The 20,295-nt window shown below is 40.6% G+C and overlaps 1 protein-coding gene across 1 annotated transcript in view; it reads right to left on the bottom strand.

The window, feature by feature from the left end:
• rtn4rl1a (reticulon 4 receptor-like 1a) overlaps positions 1-18,181 on the bottom strand; it is a 104,749-nt gene extending 86,568 nt beyond the window's left edge. Inside the window, exon 1 of the mRNA XM_006808668.2 lies at positions 17,504-18,181. Coding sequence (XP_006808731.1) covers positions 17,504-17,516 — 13 coding nt within the window. The 5' untranslated portion in view covers positions 17,517-18,181. The remainder of the gene's footprint in view (positions 1-17,503) is intronic.
• Between the last annotated feature and the right edge of the window lie 2,114 nt (positions 18,182-20,295).

Genomic DNA, 20,295 nt, shown 5'->3' on the forward strand with positions numbered 1-20,295 from the left:
TATCATTCATGCTTCAGTGGGAAACGCTACGTCCAGATAAACAGAATCAACCTTTTGGGATTTACTTACCTGGATGATTGAGCATACATCAAGACATGCTTATGTTTAACTTTAATATTCCTGAATTAGTTATTAGCACAGATTCATAATCAGGCAGTGTCAAGGTAAAGCACAGACTGTCTCAGACAAACACTGTGGTGGAAATGTTATGGTTTGGTATCGCTTCACCATCTCAAGAATTGGTCAGATTGCAGTCACTCATTCCGCTATGATATACTTCAGATCGAAGAGTGCTTGAAGATGATGTGAGGCCATCTGTGAGAAGGCTAAAGTTGAACCAGAAGTGAACCTTTCAACAGGATAATTGGTCATAAGAACACTATCATATCCATAAAGCAATGACTCAAAAAGAAGAAATGGAGGAGCTATGGTTGGGTAAAGCCACTGACATGTTCATGCATAAAAAATGATATACATTGTTAAACTCCAGGAATTCTCTATGAAAAACTGCAAGGAGTTGATATTCAGTGGGGACTGATGAAAATCTGCAAAACACCAACAAGAATTCAGTTTTAGTTTTAGCTATGTAGTCAACCAAAAAACCTCTATCTATCCACAACTGACTGGCAAATAGTTGCAAGAAAATTGGTGACAGCGAGGAGGTTGCAGCTACCAGTAGTCTGCACAGAAGAAAAATACTGGTCTGCAAATACTTGCCATTTAATGTCTGAGCATTAGAAAAAGTTTTATGCGAACTGGAAACAGAAACTTCAAAGCAAACGTGTCTTACTGCTGTAACAAAAACATTTCAAAACGCACAGATGATCCGGCACCTTCCATGTAAACTATCGGCTCTACATTTTTCCCTGGAAGTCATCGACTGGCATCTAGGCCTGTGTAACTGAGGCTTAACGAAGTGTCAGTTATTTGAGTGAAAGTTCAGTAAATGTAAATTGAAACATTAGGGCTAATAGGCCCTAGTTAACTTTGCTAAAGAGAGAAACACAAACTGTTTCAATTTCAATAATAAAAAGTGTTTTTTCTTTGCGGTGGTGTTTAAACATACCACCTATGATAATGGAAAAAACCAAAACATTTCCATGCGATTAATTATTTTTTCACATAGCTTACATGGGTCAGTAGGTAGCAGAGACAGAGAGACTTATGTTTGCTTCAGATTAAAGGTTGCAGTTTAATATTTACTGGGATTTGTTCAAACAGAGATTTCACTGCAGTCCAGCCTTGGTGTTTGTACCGATGCGAGTGCTTGAGCCTCTCAGAAGTTTCTGTCTGCTAAATACAGTGGAATGTGGTTGCATACTGCTCTTGCTATTACAAGACTGATTGCAGCTGTATTGATCTAGTCAGCTGAGAAATCGACCTAAAATATGTTTGACATCATCTTCCCCTCCTCCCCAGTTTATCTCTTTCACACTTCGCCCTTCGTGCTTTTTGTCATTCTACAGTGTAGGCCATTTTCCTTCACCTCAGTTCTTTATTTCCTTTTACAAATCACTCTCTCACCTTTCCTCTTCACTCTTGCTGCCATCACTCTTTTCACAAGACTCACCTTCCGCCCCATCTTCATCTATCTAGCCTTCGCCTCGGTTTACTTCTGGTACCACATCCTCTTGTGTCTCATAAATTTTTGTCTTCCTCAGCCACCCATTCCCCCTTCCTTGAATTGCTTGATTTTTACATCTGCAAGCCCTGCTCGGTCCTCTCTATCCCCCGTTACAAAAAACACCCAAAACTTGTCTTCTTCTTTATCCCTTTGAGCTTTTGCAGTTTCCCTTTGGCAATTTGTTTTTGACTGCAACATTCTAACCTTCACCGCTTCCTCCTCTCCTCCCTCCCCCTCTGTCCCTACTTTCCTGCTTCCCTCCCAGGGTGATTAAGTGATGGTTGGGCTGGCACAGCTGGTGTAGTTGGGCAGGCAGCCCATCTTCATGACAGCTGTGCTGCAGTGTAGTTGCCAAATTCTTATTGGGGCAGTAGCACTGTAGTAATCATAACAACAACACGGGTCATACAGACTTTCTGGGACTCACTGTATTATTATGTAGGCATCTGCTGTGCTGCGATTATCTCCCGGGTCATTATATGGCTAAATAACGGTTGCAAGCCAAGGTGTAAAAATTCTTTCCTGTGAAGATCACGAGAATAAATGCTTCTGTTGCTGGCTACCCTTTTCATCCTCTGTGTCATTTTCCCTTCCTTATTCATTCACACTTCCTTTCAGTGTTACAGCATTTGCTTCACACTGCTCTGGCATGCGTACCTTTCATTAGCTCGCACCTGCATGATAACCACACGGATGCCTGGTGTCATGCGGGGGCGCGCTGACATTAACTTTTTAGGCAGTGGAGCCATCTGGTAAATTGCACATCTGGACGAAAAAAAAAATGTCTCAAAAGGTGACGTTCTCTTGGCTGCCCCGATGCACCGAGAGGTCACGCTTTCCAGGTGAAGAGCTTGAATCACTCATGAGTGAGCAGAAACAACTGAGGCAAGCACCTTTCTGAAAGCAAACTTGTGCCAAGATGATGGTGCTACAACTCAGTTATGAACTTGGTGAGCTGTGCTAAACTCACTATTAGTCACAATCTGTTGTCTATTTGGCAGGATTTTTCTTCCCCCTCTCCTCAGCGTGTTTGTGTATCATGAGTTTTAGGTCATGTTGACAGCTTAAGAAGATTAATGCAGTGTTGGTTAAAGGGGAGGCAGTTCAAATTGTGTACTCTCGATGTCTTCACCCATTCTTCCTCTAACCACTGTAATATTATGTGGGCCTGTGGGCCAAACTAACGTTGGTGTATGTTTTGTGATAATCACCCCCTAACAGACCCTAACCCTCAACGCTAACTGTGCTGATACTCATGAACACAGATGCTGCAGGGATAAGTCTCCCATAAGCATCACTTACACAGGACAGCAGCACTCCCATGAACCAGCTCTATCAACAACAGGCACTTTTATTTAAAGCTCACTACATTAAATGTTGTCTCTCTCTCTCTCAGCATGTAATGCAGCTCTGTGCAAAGACTCAGGTCCATTCGCAGGATGATATGAACCTGTAATGATCTCCCTATAATTTAAAAAGCAAATGTACTGTACCACTGTTAACATATCATAAATTAGATCTTTCATTTTCAGCCACAATCCACCATTTGAATGATGACTGACATAAAATCAAAGCTCGCTACATAAAAAAAATATTCACTATGGATTATTACAGCCACTACCTTGAGCCCATCATGTACAAATCATTTCTAATTTGCTGGAAATAAAGCCGACAGCAGCAGGTTCAGCTTGGCATTTTGAATTGAATCCCCTGAAATATTAGTTCCTAACATATTTCTTCTACTTTAATCAAACCAGTGTGACTCTGATTTGGTGACTCATTGTAACATTTTTTTTTAATTCATCCAGGAGAATGCTATTTTAGAGAATGCCATCCATCATTTTGCTGCTTCTCCAGTGAGGCTTATGTCTCAAACAGATTCAAAGTCCTCTGGACGGCAGCTGGCAATAATACTCCTTGTTCTGCTCTGGATCCACTACAAGCTGGAGAGCAGCTCTATCCAGATCCTGCAGCAGGTGTAGAGCTGCTTTATGTGCTGCTATGCTCCACTCCAGTGCCACTGCAAAGCAGAACAAGGAATTGGAAATGGACTCTGAGTTTATCATTCTTGGACTTTGAATTCACGTTTATTAATATCTCTGTCCAGTTATGGGTCTTAAGGTTCATCATTTAAAGTCTTTAGCTTAGCTATAGTCCAGGTTTTCCTTACTTTTATAATAAGTCACTCTGTTTAGCCTTCAGTGTTTACAGTTGCTTATATTTGGTTCAGTCTAGCCTCTCTGACTTCTTGTATCTTGCTGTTGAGTCTTTATCCTGGTCTTGCTTGTCTCCAGTTTTATTTTGATCATCTGTTGTCATTTGTTGTACTTTCCCTTGTATCGTCATCTCGATTGGTTTGAGCATTGTTGTGTTACCCCCACACACTTTGCTTTTAGATTGTGCCATTTCATGCCTGTTTGGCATTCGAACCTTTCCACTCAACCTTATTAAAGGCTAGTTTTGTGTTCTTCAAGCCCTCCTTGTGAGTGCTGCATTTGTGTCATTTTGTCCTGCAAACACAACAAGCTGCAGTCCAAGGCCTGGGAGTCCAAAAAAAGGGCCACAAATAGAATCCAGATTTGTTGGGAGCGCTAAAAATGTCCAAATGACATGTAGTGCTTTAGTAGATATATTTAATTAAAAATGATAAATATACACCTACTAAAAGAAAATTTCACACCTGAATTCAATATGTCAAGAAAAAAACTTGCTAGACAAAAAATGTATAAAAGCCTATCTGACATTCTCATTCTGGAAAAATAGCACCAATGATGCCTAAAATATGAATGCAATGTCATGAAAATGACTGCAGGTTCGTGCAGCGATGTCTGCAGTGATGCCGATTTACTTGAATATTAGTGTGAGTGCACATTTATGACTTTTCCAGCTCTGTAAAAGTTGACTACTGATTACTTTTTTTTTAGCTGTGTTCCAGACGGCCTCCTCACTCAGTCCAATAAAAAGGCATCCTGGGATTTATCTGTACAGTGTCCCCAGCTGAGCAACTGATTGTTATGTAAGACTAAGTGTGACACACACACACACGTACAAACACCATGCTTCAGTTTTATAATGAGACTCAGACTGAAGACACAAACAAGCTGTGGCAGCCGACAAACAACACTTTCTCACACGTCCCTCATCTCCTGTTCTCTCACATCACTCCATCTTTACTTCCTCCCGTCACTCTGAAGTACATGTCAAACACAGACTCCCACAAAATATTTTGTCTAATTTCACCCATTAAATGTGTGTCTTTGTGTGCTCCTGGCTTTCTCGTCTGAAGTCACGTTTGACTTTTCACTACTTGTTGTCCTAAAGGCTAATTTATTCAAGACTTGGACTGAGCATTACTCATATGGATCACAACAAACCACTGGGGGTGTCTTGGTAAATGACTTTGTATGCATATGTATGATGAGAGTAGAGGACTTTGCTATGGAGTTCAAATCTAGGACACGGGTTTCTGCAATTAAAACAAACAAACAAAACAAAAACATTCGGTATTTAGTAAAATGTGTTGCTATTTTTGACTATTCAACCACTGATTGGGTTTTGCCTCCTATCATAATTTCAAATTTGCATTAAACTGGCAGTCGGGCACTACAGAAACCTACATCCCTAACCGTTAAAACATTTCGGGAATAAACTGTGCTCATTAAAAAAAAAATCAGTCGAGGAAGCTGGACATCTTTAGCCTGTTTTCACCTGGTCAGTCTGCTTAAAAGGACAGCTAAGGCGGTCACGCTGGTGTCTGTTCACATATATTCATAATGTGTCATTTAAACAGCCCCCTAACAGTAAGTCTAAGCACCAGTCAGAGGCAGATGGGCTCGTTAATGCAGTGATGTAGTTATGTAAGACTTGCTACTGCTGCCGCTGCTCTCTTTCTATGCTGCAGTAGAAAGAGAGAAGCAGAAGATGTAAAACAGAGCTTATAAGTCGGCGAGCGTCTGAGCAATTACCGCCACACACATGTTTGTGTGCGTGCCTGTGTGTGTGTGGGACAGATTGATGTGGTAAATCAAGAGGAATTGACTTGTTGTCCTGGGTTTGATTAACTTTTCTCCCTCTTTAACCCATCTTCTGCAATTCCTCACATTCTGGGTAACAGCCAATACAGCCACTTAACATTTTCTGCACTCTTGTATCAGCAGGGATGACAGACCAGAGCAGAGAGCTTAGAAGGGGAAAAGTAAAAAGAAAGAAAAATCGCAAGAGAATTTCAGTATATGCATATTAATGCGCTAAATATGTTTTGGGATATGCATGCACTCTGAGATTTGTTTTTAGGTGTATAGACAAAACAACATAAATAATGTATGAAAAACAACTATGAAGTAAATTAAGGAAAAGATTTTGCTTCAGCATGAAGCGACATTATACAGAATGAGGTCCAATGTGCAGCATATGTTAACCATAAAAAAAAAAATTAGACTGTTAAATTTGAAATCAAAACATGACAATTTTTAATGTATGACACAGGCTGAGTATCACAGCTGAACACAAAAAGAACTAAGCAATGGCACAATTAAGAACAACCGTAAATTTCCACTGCTCCCAGTGTTTGTTATCTTGATGTCACTGTCTGCAAATCAAAACTATGTCTGAGAAATGAGATGTACTGAGCAGCTCCTGATGTAAAAACTGCCTCTGCCAGCAAAATTTAGCCCTATATTGGTGCTTTAGCCTGTGGCAATCTTGTCATATGGGTTGTGGCTGGTCAACAGGTTCCTGTAAATCTAGTGGAGTTTTAATTGTTTAAAAACATGCTACAAGTGAGTATTTATCTATTTGCATTAGGGCTGGGCCTAAAATCCATATCGCGGTATAATTTGAAGCACGTGTTGTAACGACATATATCTCGATATATTCTTTTCTTCTGTAAAACGTATTTTCCACACTATAAGGCACACTTAAAATCCTTTAATTTTCTCAAAATTCGACAGTGCACCTTATGTTTGAATTATGGTTGTGCTTACTAACCTTATTAAAAAAAAGAACACCTTTTGTCTGCCAGGACTTAACAATAAAAATGTTCTGCATGAAAACTGAAAAAAGAAAACATCCTTTGCTGACCATCCTTGACCTTGACCCGTTTTACAAGGTTTTCTCTTGTCTTTAAAATTGAGAGCAGTTTGTGAAATACCGAGAAGTTGTCTTTTCATTGTGCTCAAGGACATCAATTACAGTTTTTCCATACTGGCTGAGCAGCAAACTCCATATTAGGAGGTAGAAGGCTGAGGTAACATCACAAGTTACTATCATTCACTCAAGATACTCTACTTTGTACCCTGGACCAGGATGTTTTTACACTTTCTCTGGTATAACGTTAAAAGTGGAGCTGTGTTTGCACTGACTGTTTGCATAGGTTATGTCACCAAAAATAAAAGAAAGAAAAAACTTCTTGGTGAGGTTTACATAAAGACAGTGGATTAGGTTAAAATACAGAATCACCGCCTTGGTGACACATCCCCACGGAGGAGAATCAAAGACATATGTGCTGAAGCCGTGACATGTTCTCACTGTCAAAAGCAACAATGCATTTCGGCACTTATCTTTTTCTTTGCCATGTGACCAGACTGTGTGACAACACCACAATGCTTCCCTGTGTGGATGCAATGGTGGCCTATGCTGGGCCTTGTGGGATTGTTTTGTATTCTGGCAAATGCTGAGCAACGTTTTCTTGCCAGAGCCCTCTGCGTTTGCACCCCCACTGCACAGCCCCATTCAAATGAACAGAGAACACGACCTGAGGGAAATGAATACACAACTAAACCTACTGTTTACTCACAAGGACAGTCTCAGGACACTACTAATTATAGTGTCATCTTGAAACTAAGAGGGATTGACAGTATAGGAGACGTCCTTAAATTCTGTCACTGGGCATGAAGCCTGCTTTACGCACATTTCCGTGCTTGCTTTGATGAATCAGCCACCTAAGTTGAAACTTTTCCAAAGAGTGTTTCTGTTAATTTGACTACCCTCTGTAAACAGTAGGGTGTACCTTGGATCCCATGCAACAACCAGCATATGATGGCAGGGCTGCTGCACTGTGAGCTGCTTCATGCAAGCATATTTTAAATAGCTTATCCTTCCTATACTTATTTTTTTGGATCTACTACTTCTGTTTCCATGGTAATATCCCGAGTATTACATTTATTTATGTTCACATGCTCCTTTGTAATCAGAAGAAGATGAATATCAAGGCCTTATCAAAAATAAAACCTGGAACTTGAGCTGTTGGCTACGACATGCACGCCAGCATGTTATCAGAATAACTGCGACGGGGAATAAGAGAAGACAAGGAGGGGGGAAAAAGAGGGAGGCAGTGAAGAAGAGGAAGAGAGAGGGAGTAAAAGGATGGACTGAGCTGTGTGATCTACCGTGAGGAAAGCAGCAAGCCCATACTGCTGAGAGCTGTGGACCCCAAACGCCTTATCAGAAACCAAAACAGCTATCAATTATTCAACAGGTACAGAGTGAACCAGCTACAGAGGAGAAGACATGGGAGGCGAGGAGATTTGAGGGGAGAGAGGAGGGATGGAGGAGATACAGCCTGGGAGTTAGACACAAAGGATTTAAATTTTTTATTTTATGTCAGTGTGTTCAGAAATACACTATGTGGTGTACTCGTATTGATAATGCAGCTGTCATATTTTGCACTTTTTGACTAATTCATCAGCAACAGTGAACGAATGCAGGAAGTCACTTAGTTGGAAACTGTGAGAAAGTTTATGGCTTCAGCTTAAAGAATTGTTTGTTTCTTAACTTTTGATAAGCCTGGAAGCTTTACCTCTAAAGTTTTCTATTTGTCTTCCTGCTTCCATAAACTATATGTAAAAAACAGATGCAGTCACCGAAACATCGCCCATTGTTTTGTTTATTTTGTTTTGAAACCAGATATCACGATTAAGGGATGGATCTGACTAAGAGGTTGAGGGACATTGCGTGCTCATGTGGTACAACTTGTCAATCATAACAATTTCCCAAACACACCTTGCTTCATGGTCTGTTTTCCTCTAACCCACAATTTATGTAATGACCATCATTACACATTCAAAAAGTCCTCAAACTAGTCAAGACATAGGTGGGTAACAGTAAAGCATCATAGGTTCAAATTTCTCATAGATTTCTATACAACTATGAGAAATATTAAAGTAAAAGGTCCAAAAAGACATGGATGAGTGAGTTTGGCATGGAAGAACTTCACTGACGTTCATAGAGTCCTGAACTCAACCTGATAGAGCACCTTTGGGATGAATTAGAGCAGAGCTGTTATAGCTGCAAAGGTTGGCCGACATCATTTGGATTAAGAGTGGGATGTTATTCAAGTTCAGATCCCAGGAACGAGATCCGAGATCTTTGTCGAGAAGACTGCAGTCCTGGAAACAGCAAAGATACTGCAATCCATTTTTTTTTACTTTGTCTATCAATTTGTTCCTAATGATGTCACACTTTTGCAGTCTCAGGGGACCACAGTAAAAGGAACAAAATAATAAATTCAACGATTGGGTCACTTAATATTTGCCATAAAGAAGAAAAACTGTTGCCATCCCTGCCTTCATCAGCTTGATGGGTACCTTCCCAGACTGGAAGGTGTGACATCGTTGTAGAGGTCGCTGGATCTGATGTACCTGAGAGAGATGATGATGCTGCAGTGTCACAAGCCCTGATCTGAGCAGCAATGACCCTCCTGGGAATGAGCAAAGCTCCCACTGATGTCACAGGACCTGAGCACAGCATGAAAGAATTTGGGTGCTATAGCTGCCTATTGTGTCTGTTTAGCTTTAGTTATCTTTAGCTGCTTCTGGTCCACTCATACTCATTCTTTTAATAACATTTATGGGCAGAAATTCTAGGTGCAGCCCAGGTGTGGACGGTTTTATGGTTTCAGGATCTCATATCTGCTTTTTGTAGATGATGTGATTCCATTAGTTTTATCAAGGGTTAAGGGGAGAGCTAATCGAGGGATAAGGATCAGCACCTCTAAGTCTGAGGCCATGGTTCTCGGCTGAAAAAGAGTGGAGTGGCCTCTTTTCAATTGGAGCAGGAGATTGATAGAGACACTGCTTCTGCAGACAAGAGAGCTGGCCCTCAATCTGTCAGTTCATAGGTCACGATCTCTGGGTAATGACTGAAAAAATGACATTGTGGATACAAGCTGAAATTAGCTTCTTCTAAAGGTTGTCTGGACTCTACCTTAGAGGTAGTGAGATAGAAAAGTTTGGTCATTTGGGAGGGATTCAGAGTAGAGTAGTCCTCTGCATAGAAAGGAAAGCCACTGAGGTGCTTCAGGAATCTGACCAGGATGCCTCCTGGGCATCTCCTAGGTGAGGTCTTTTGGGCATGTCCTAGGAGGAGGACGTGAGGAGGCCCCAGGGCAGAGCTGGAAAGAGTACATCTCATGATACTAGGAATTTATGTCTATTTGAGTTTTTCATATTGGGGTCAAAATGGATTCATCATAAAAAATTAACACAAATAGTGTTTGTTTAAAACTACTGAAAAATAAGTGACACCAGAGCAAAGGTATGGTAAATACAGTAAACTTTTAGCTTAACTTAAAAGTTGTAGGTTGTATCAAAGAAAAGTATAGAATCTCACAAAATGTGCAAATAATTATAACTTTGCAAAAATAATAACAATGATATTGTTTTTTGTTTGGGTTGGGTTAGGATGCTTCTCACAGTAAATTATTCTTGGGGTCCCCAGTTGGTAGTCTATATATTTCAAAATGTCGATAGGATTGGGGTTAAGACACTTCTATGTTGGCTTAAATTTTCAGAGTTGTATGTGTTCAAGTGTATGTTTGCAAATGCATAACAAATGCTTGATGAGATGTAGAAAAACAACAACTTTTTAGCGGGAGTTAAATGATGGATCTGTTTGTTGGCCTTGCTTCCTGAATAAGTTGGAACACTTTGTATAACTGCGCCTGTATAGGGCCAAAAACAGTCCTCATAAATCTGACAACCTGCATTAAAGCCAGGTGGATGAGCTGCTGTTTGTTAAGAAATACCTCAGACACACACACACAACTCCCCATACAGTCCCCCTTTTTTTTTTTTTACATTTCTGTTGGTGCACAAGATAAACAAACAAGATGCAACCTGTTATTTAGTAAGCTTTAGAGATTTTGGTTGGTGTACTTTTTTCTTTATCTCTGAACAGAGCCAAGCTTCATGTTTCTCCCTGCTTCCAGCTTTACTGCTAAGCCAAGGTTCTCCTTCACTGTACTTAATGCACAGACATGAGATGTACATCCTTCCTTTCATGTCAGTCTCAGAAAGAAATGTCTCACAAATGTTTCCAAAATGTCTACGTCTCATTCGCTTTCAGTAAGAAAAGGAGAGGGCTGCTTCATCCAACTGTCTCTCCCTCTGAAGACGAGAAAATACCAAAGTTACTTTGTCAAAGCGGGTGACACCCGTAGCACACATCCGCGCAGTAAGCTCATATCAGCTCCACTACCTTTACCTGCCACTGGTTCGCTCTGTGTGTATCCCATGTAAATTCTTTTTCCTGATAACCACTCCTTTTCACGTGGTGTCTGTTCTCCCTGCCGCATCAGCACAGTATAACTCCCCTCTCATGCATCAGCTCTGACATTTACAATAATGATTCCTGAGGCCCGAACACACTTAAAAATCTGTATGAGCACCATCCTCTGACTATGTGATCACTGGCATTTGCATCACTTTCATCCGAAAACGTTCTCACACTCAGATATGCAGGCACATCCATGTGCATGCTCATTCACACACAAACATATTCACAGAGAGAGAGAGTACATGCAGTAAATGCACAGCTAGCCCCAGCTGTTGCTAAGTGAACCTGCAATCAGAGGCCTTCACAGGACTCCTGATAGGGAGTAATGTCTTCTTTGATTGGACACTTAATTCACACAGGACCTTCCTGCTGTGTGTGCCGCCAGCCCTCAAGGTAAACCGTGGAGATCCATAAGCAAATTAGTGCACCGTATTTACCAACAATCAGCAGCCACTTCACTGCACTGCCAATTAAAGAAGTAGTATGAATCTAATTCGAGGGAACTGAGGAATAAACCACTTCAGCTTTGTTCATTCTGCTTGGCAGCCTTATGGGTTTTTTTAAGGCAGAAAAATGGCTCCTTTCTTATAGCTGTCTTAACTTGCACTTTACCCCAGTCAAAAATACAGAAGATGCAAAAAGGGGTATGTTTGGTATAAAAATAAATGTGTAATAAAGCTTTACTTGGCAAGAAAGTTGGAATAAAACACCACAGGGCCATTGTGAAATGCCATTTCATGCTCTGTACTGCATAATTTGTAGCACTCTGTGTTTGTTTATTTAGCATCAAAACAATTTCTGCTCATTAAAGGTTTTTTGTGGGTTGTTTTTTTTTTTTTTTTGCATTGTGTTTGTGAGAGTTTGCCACTTTAGAAGCTCGGAGCTGTAAAACACCAGCCCGTGTAATTATTTCTACGCATTTCTACGCGGCACGTCGATTGTAAATGCCGTGCACGTTCCAGAAAATTGTGGCGAGACATAATGATAAAATAGAATTCAGCAGGCGGACCACACTGAGCTCAGGATAAAGCAGAAGAAAGAAAGGAGTCCGTGAGTGACCTTGAGATCAGGCAGGAGGAGCGGTGCAAAGATGTGCAAAGGTCATTGATATGCACAGCCATCACATGGACACTCGCTGCGTGGCGGTGTGTGTGGCGATGCGTTTCATCCTGCTCTCCACTGTGGCTTGCATTAGGGATGTAATTGATTATGATATGACTTCCATTCCTGTAATCAAATCCCAAGATGATTTAGTTCTCTAATATAATATATCCACAAAATCCGCACAAAGCACAATGTTCCCTATATTGTCCTAATCTGTAAAATCTGTCTGCTGCCTCAGGATGTCGGTGCAGCAAGAGCAAATTTGGATCAATCTCAGCTCTCAATTACTCCACCATTTGGTGCTTCACGACCCGAATAAACATTTTGTCACCAATCCATATGTTATTATCATCTACCACAGCACTCATCTACAAAACACACACACACACGCATGCATAACAAAGCAAACGGGCAACAGCAGCTTCTAATTGTGTGACTGTAGACTTGACAGTGGCCTGCAGGCAAAATGTATGCGTGCCAGTGCAACTGTCATCTCACAGGGAAAGTAAGGATGTGGCATTAGTCTTTTGTCACAATGCCATCAGATGTACTTCATGATACTGTGCTTTATCCGAAGAGAAAGCAGGCTCGGAGGTGACAAATGACGGTCAGCAATCCGTAGTATAGTATGCAAATAAAAACCGGAGGTTTAATCAGGAACGACTTAAATTTCATAACGCTGCTAAAAAGTCTGTTAATCAGATGAGGGCTTTATTCACACTGGGGCCCAGAGAGAGCCTGGAGCGAGGCTGAGGCTATAGCCTGTATGAACAGTGACTTGCAATTTTAACATCATATATTGGTATTGATCAGTGAAATTCAGTACAGAGCTGACGTTCGTTATAGATTATCATGGCTGAATGTAGTAACACAGAACATTTCAGTATTTCAAATACTGCAAATTTTTTTCTTTCTGGATCACAGGGTGTATCCAACGGCAGGAATGATGACGAAAAGTGAGAGGATGAAATCGTATTGCAAGTGATGAGAAGCAAGGAAGACGCGGTGTCGTGTTTTTAAAGGCTGGAGGTCACAGCTCGAGTAGGAGCTGCACGACCGCGCTCTCTTCCATATAGATTGAACTTGTCCATCCAATCCAGGCAGCAACTTTTAGTCTTCAAGAGTTGCGTAGGAAGAAGGCCACTGAGGAAGGCACGTGAGGCAAAGATATTGTGTCAGGTGAAAGGAGCGCATCGACATGTTTACTCCTCTGAACCATTACTCATTTAAATCTCACGCAGAGTAATGTTACACACAGATGAAGACTTAGCTTTGCCGATCATATCATTATGTTTGATGTGCACTTGGAAAAAATGGGAATAAATCAGCACAGAAATCATAAAAAGAAGATGCTCATGAAAATTTGTTGGGGAACGTTTGTAGTTTTTTTTCTGTCTATGACTGATAGTTGTCTGTACATCACTGGGTACTTCCAAGAAAGTACTTTTAATAGTTACTTATGCAAGCCTCTCATCTTTTCGTGGTACCAAGTAGGAACACAACAGTATTGTTTGTTTGGTTTTTTGTACTGTAGGCAACGTGGGCATGTTTTTGTCCATGCTCACATATTTAGAAAAAGAAGACTGCCCACAAAGACAGTAAATACTACATGATTGACACGGCAGCTAGTGCAGCTAGTGCAGCTGCAGCAGCTCGTTGCTAAGAAGGTCAGTAAGCATGTGGAAGTACTTTGGATTTAAGGGAAATGACCAATGGATTATACTGATTCACAAAAGCCAAAATGCAAATAATGCAAATGATATCATTTTGCCTTTCTCCAGAAATACAGAGTTAGGGCTACTGCCAGTGATGTCTTAACCCTCATAGAGTTAATCAGATGTGCTTAATCCATTTTTTCTCAAAGGATAAAGAAAATAATATGTCTTAGGATTTGCTAAGTGGTTACCCAAACAACACCAATAGGGAAATCCTTCCAATTCCTTCTTATGTTATCCTGAATTACACGGTATCATTTTGTTTGAGGAAGCTAGCATTACCAAACGTTAGAAGTGGCTAACATTATTTAAATGTCTAAGCCATCATAATGTATTTAACGTGAGGCCATTTCAGTCTGTGTCCCTTAAACAAAGTTTAATCCTGCCTTTTAAATAAATCTTCTGCCCACACCAGGTCAGTGACTTCAAATTAATTTTTAATGAAGGATTTTTTATTTTATTGTCATGTCAAATCAGTTTTGAGAGTTGTGTAATTCTACTAATATTGATTTGGGCTGTAAGATTTCTGATATAATGGCATAGCTAGCACCAAGGTGCAGCAAAGAGGTTTCATTTAACAGAAAATAATAGCTTCTGATGGGCTAACAACAATTTTTCTAAATTCTTGAAACAGCACTGCACTGTTTGGCAAACTATACTCTACACCTACTAAACATTTATATGTATTTCTCACTCCAGTTAAGCCACCAGCAGGAATTTCCTTCTACAGCTCACTGACTGTAAATTTTGGCAGGTTGTTTTTTTGTTTTGTTTTTCAAGAAAACAGCATGAAAGTTTCTTTCTTCAACAGAATGTTTTCAAATTGGTGAACATTTTAGTGCCAAATTATATGGCTGCCCCCCTGATATTCAGGACTTGAGATACAAATTGCTTCCTAAAGTACTTACTTGTGCTTAGCTGTGCTAAACATTGAATGGGCTTACCTGTGCTTTATGGGTATAATTGCTTATTAGGTGGACAAACACTTAACCCTTTGGGGTCTAAGTCATCATCTACAAGTATCCTAGCCCTAACTCTAACCCGAGAGTTCCCAGAGTAATGAATTTGCCTTTCTCCAGAAAATACAGAGTTAGGTCTACCGCCTATGATGTCTTAAACCTGAGAGGGTTAATCCGATGTGCTTTAATCCAATTTTTCTCAGAGGGAAAACAAAAAAGAATATGTCTTCGAATTTGCTAAATGGTTATCCAAACAAGTCTGCACTGGTTAGCAACATTAGCACCGGTTCTGAAATAGTTTAAATTTCAAAATGTGATGAATCAGCTGATAAAAAATATTATCTGTAGCTGATAATTGACCAATCATTTTAGGTTTTAGTTAAAATACCAACTGTTAACTAATGTACCCACTAAAATGTAAGAATTTAACATATTTCCTAGCTGCGTGTGAGAAAAGGGTCTTTCAGTTTGTGGGGTTTTATTTTATTACAGTGATCTGATATATGAATAATTCCCTGATTGTTTGTTTTATTCAGAAGCCATGAGCATCCATTAAATAGCTGACAATAAAAACCGGTCCGCACTTTTGCAGAACATAGCAAAGCCTTTTTTTCTCTTTTTTGTTAAGTGGCCATTATTCTTTTTGTGACTAATTTTAAGGTTTGTTTTGGTTTGGTTTGTTCAGTGCCTGTATACATCTTACTGCAGGAAAGAAAATGTAGATAAATAGGGAAATTGACAAGTTGGGTAACAGAGGCAAAGTCAAGTAAGGGAGACAAATCCAGCTTCAAACACGCTGGGAAACAAAGCTTCGGCAGCCACCCAAACCAGCAAGCTAGTAGCCAATCAGCCTGCCAGGCCGCTCTCAGTTTGAGGCTGGCAGCAGGAGCTGGTTGGCCAAGCAGAGAGAAAGAATGAGAGACAGACACGGAGAGAAAGAGAGAGGGAGTTTTCATTACACAAAAACACTTATCCTCTTTCTCCTCACTCTCTCGCTCTTGTTTTATCCCACTGCAGAGAGATACTGTGGGTAAAGGTGACAGACAAAGATAACTGTATCTCAGGCAGACTGCACAATTACTCTGGATTTTATTATTGCGACTGACAGTCACATATTTGTAGGAGGAGATACAAAGCAGCGCATCAGCCATCACCACTGTGTGTTTTTTGCTGTGTGTGCGGGTAGGTGGGTGGGTGGATGCTATCCATCTGAAATTACAGGAAGATTAAAATTAAAGCTTGTCTCCCTCTAGCCAGCAAACTCTTTTCTCCCTCTCTCTTGTGCTCTGTCTCTCTCACACACACACACACACACAGTGACAGCACTAATCAGCCCTCTGTCAAGCCCATTAGGTCTCACCCTTAATGAGGAGATCGCCCAGCTTGTGCCCTGACTCAGGCCAACCAAGTGAGCTAATAGATTATGATGTGCATGGATGTATGTGTGTTGTTTCCCCGCTCTGCATTGAGCTGCATGGAAATGACAAATGACAGACATCCAGTGTCTCTATTAAAGAATGTTTTTCCATTATGTTCTCGGGGTTCAGTCAGCCGCGGACTGCACTCATTTCCAAACAGTTCTCAGACAAGCTGTCTTTCACCGGAGCCCAACATGCATACATGTTTGGGGGGGCAATTGGCAGATGAGTCACCACTCCACACCACAAATACTCTTTTTTAAAATGTGTGTGTGTAAGTGTGCGTGTACTTTCCGTACACTTTGCATCACAGTACTATTTAATAATTTCAGAAAGGTTGGTATGTTGTTTAATACCGGATATGAATTTGTGAAATTGCTTTTTTTTTCACTGGATTTGTCAGTCGTGATTTTTAATTGTCAATGCGCGTGCACGCACGGAGAAAGAGGTGGCGGGAGGGAAATGGAGCTCTTCTTTATCGACACATGAGCAGGCAAGGTCATCGTGGTAAAACTTAATACCTTTTCTCACCGTAACACGGAAGCGTGTGAGTGTCAGAGTAAACAGCGCACAGCTATTCTCTGGGAGACACTTTTACACCTGTTTTTAGTCTCTCTGGGCCCGCGGAACCCGTGGGGAGACCCACCGTCTCCCTCCCTTCAGCGACGAGTAGAAATACACGGACTGAGCGCCTCCTTCTGTCACGCGGATTAACACAAAAAACGGGGGAAACTTTTGTAGAAAACCAGTCAAATTGTAAACTTTTTTCAATTTCACTCTCACGTGCTCTCTACCCGTTTCTCGCTCGCGCGTAGCAACAGCACCAGCCACCCTCGTGCAGACAGGTTCTACAAACTGCAGTGCGGCAGCGGTTCGCTATTTTAAGAATAATTTTTACATGAAGTGAATAAATATTTAATCTGCTTCCCAGTCGCGGCCACCACGGCGGATAAGAGACGACTGGGAAGTTTGAGAAACACCGAGAGCCTCGTCTGTGACTCAATTTGCCCCAAATTTAACTAAATTAATTTCTCAAAAGAACAAACAAAAAATGTATCGCTCGCACACACCGACTGCGCGCGCTCCACATCCTCGTCAGCAACAAAAACAAGTGGAGCCCTCTTTCCTTACCTGGCCTGAACATGTTGGCAAAGGCTGTTTGGACCGTCTAGTAGCCTCTGTGCTGGAGTAGCATCCTTGTCAGGGTCCAGTCCTGTGCTGATGTTGATTAGATTGTTTTGATTCCCTTTGAACGCTGGCGGGTAGAGTGTAGTCGTGTCTCCTTGGTGGCTTTCTTTTTCTTTTCTTTTTGTTTTTTTAAACCAAGTGAAGACGGTTGGAGGAGGAACGGGAGGAGGAGGACGAGCCGGTAGTGGAGGAGGGAGAAGAAGGGGGTCGGATAATGTCTGACAAAATTAAGGACAAAAATAGCCTAGAAGGTCCGCCACCAGTGGAAAACAAGTTCTGTGTAATAAAAGACAAGGAGGGGAGAAGAATAACACCGTGTCCCGTCCCAACACACTCAGATGTGTTTTAGTGATTTTTCAGCTCACCGCCATCTGGTGTTTATAAATCACTGATGTACATTCTGACTTTATTTGATGTCCGAATTTACGGGAAAGATGGTGAAACAGCCTCCCCCCCCAAAAAAATCAGAGGAAAGTTATCTTATGCCTTCATAATCGCCCTCCTGTCGGATCTTCAACTGCAGGTCAGGTAGAGTCTAAAATGTGCTGTCCGTGGATCGTCAGCGTGAGTCAGTGCCGTCTACTGTCTCTGTTACCGGAGAGCTCCGAGGCAGCCGCTTCAATCCCCCTCCCACAGCGAGATGTGACTGATGAAACCCAGAACATCTCTCTCTCTCCCTCTCTCCCTCTCTCTCTGTAGGATGTGCTTTATTGGCATGACAGAGGAGTGTGTGTTTGTGAAACAGTTATAGGTTATCATATTAAAATCCTCCTTGTATCAGTCACCCTCTCGTTCTTTCACTTATGTCTGCACTGCTTCTTTATCTCCCCCAATTCAATTTCCTTTTAGCAATCCAACACGCTGCATAAACATTATTACAAAAGCTTCCTTTGCAATTCATTTTCTCCTTTTCTGATTTCTCTCCTTTTAGTCTCGTCTCTTTGTAGCACTGCCACTCAAATTCAAATTTTAAATTCCTTTATTGGCCAAGCCATAATGGAATTGGGTACAAGTAAGTAGTTTAAAATGAGTATTTGAACATTCTGAATTAGTGGGTTGGAAAATAAAAAGTCATGAATTAGTTTGGTACTTAGAAAAGAAGAAAAACATTGCAAGGAAATTATCACATGAAGAAGACAAAGGGCTATGGACATTTGAGATATACTCTTACAAGACTTTTTATTAGGTCCACCTTGCTAGATAGCATCATACAGTTGCTGCTATTGGCAGCACATCCATGTTGCGAATCTCCAGTTCCACCACATCCTAAAGGTCCTCTACTGAAGTGAGGCAGTTTAAGTACAATGAACTGATTGTCAAGTACAATAAACTAGCCTGAAATACTTAAAAACAGCGATAGAAGAACAGTGCACTGATCAGAAAGAGATGGACATGGTCAGCAGCAATCCTCAGGTAGGCTGTGGCGATTGAGTGATGCACAGCTGGTAGTAAGGGACCTAAAGTCTGACAAGAAAACATCCCCCACACCACACCAAACCTGCAGCAGAAGCCTGAACAATAGATAGAAGTCAGGATGGATCCATTCTTTCATGTCGTGTATGACAAATTCTGAACCTACTGTCCAAATATCACAGCAGAAATTGAGACTCATCTGCAACGTTTTTTCCAGTATTCTTTTGTTTAATTTAGGTGAGCCCATGCTTCTATAAAGTTCTTTACAGATATTCTAGGTATGCGGTAATAACAACTTCTATATTTATGTGAGAGAATCAGTTATGTTGAGGCAGTTTTAAGGCAAATTCATTTAATATTAAAATCCACTTTGGCAAGAACTGCACAACATAGTAAAGATGCAGTTTGTTATTACTTCAAGACATAAGCGTACACTAAGTTTGTCCAAAAATTTCAAGAATTTTTGTGTGCAAACAATTAAAGAGTGAACACATGCTTACAGGTATTAGGGATTTCTCTTTTGAATGACTATGGGTTAACTCATAATAATACAAATAGTACAATAACTAATTAGCTATATAATAATAGTAATAACGTAATGGCACAATAACAAATTAGTCATTGTACATCAGTTATTGACATCTATATCACACATGTTAATAAGTGCAAAAGGAGAATCCACTTGCTTTCATTACCCTTTGGTTGGTCCACTTTGTACAAGGCCTGTGCTCTTACTATAATAATCATTTTCTCCAGTTTTCACCTCTGGTTTGAAATTTAATGATCCTTACTATTAACCTGTCAAAGCAATAACCCACAGCTAACTCTTATATGAATGATGTTGATAACTTGTATGGGTGAGTGTCCCCGAATGTTTATTTGAATGTGTAACAGATCAGTATAATAGAATCATTACATTTATGTAAATCACACAAATGGACAAAACGTTGACGAAAGTAATTATAGTTTTCCTGCATTTCTTAAATGATATTTCTCTTTGGTTGTAGTGTGGACTGATCGGGGAGCATTTCTCTCACAGGAGGCATTGCATTTTGATTTTATCAGAGGATTTACTAGTCTATATAGTTTTCCTGTATTCCATGCTAGCATTAACATGAATAATTAGTATGAGAGTTCATGTATAGGTATGAATTCAAAGTAGTCTTCAGTTTTGTTACAACCATTATCTGGACATGGAAGATTGCATTTCCTTCTCTGAACCTCTTTAAAAATAAATGCAAGTTTTGTCATTGCTTAGTGTTATTTGTGTGCATTAGAAACAGGAAGGCATTCACCGAAGACTACAAACTGCTTCTCCCCCC

This window comes from Neolamprologus brichardi, chromosome 10 (genome assembly GCF_056152115.1).
Source record: "Neolamprologus brichardi isolate AB-2024 chromosome 10, ASM5615211v1, whole genome shotgun sequence".
In the NCBI taxonomy this organism is placed as follows: Eukaryota; Metazoa; Chordata; class Actinopteri; order Cichliformes; family Cichlidae; genus Neolamprologus; species Neolamprologus brichardi.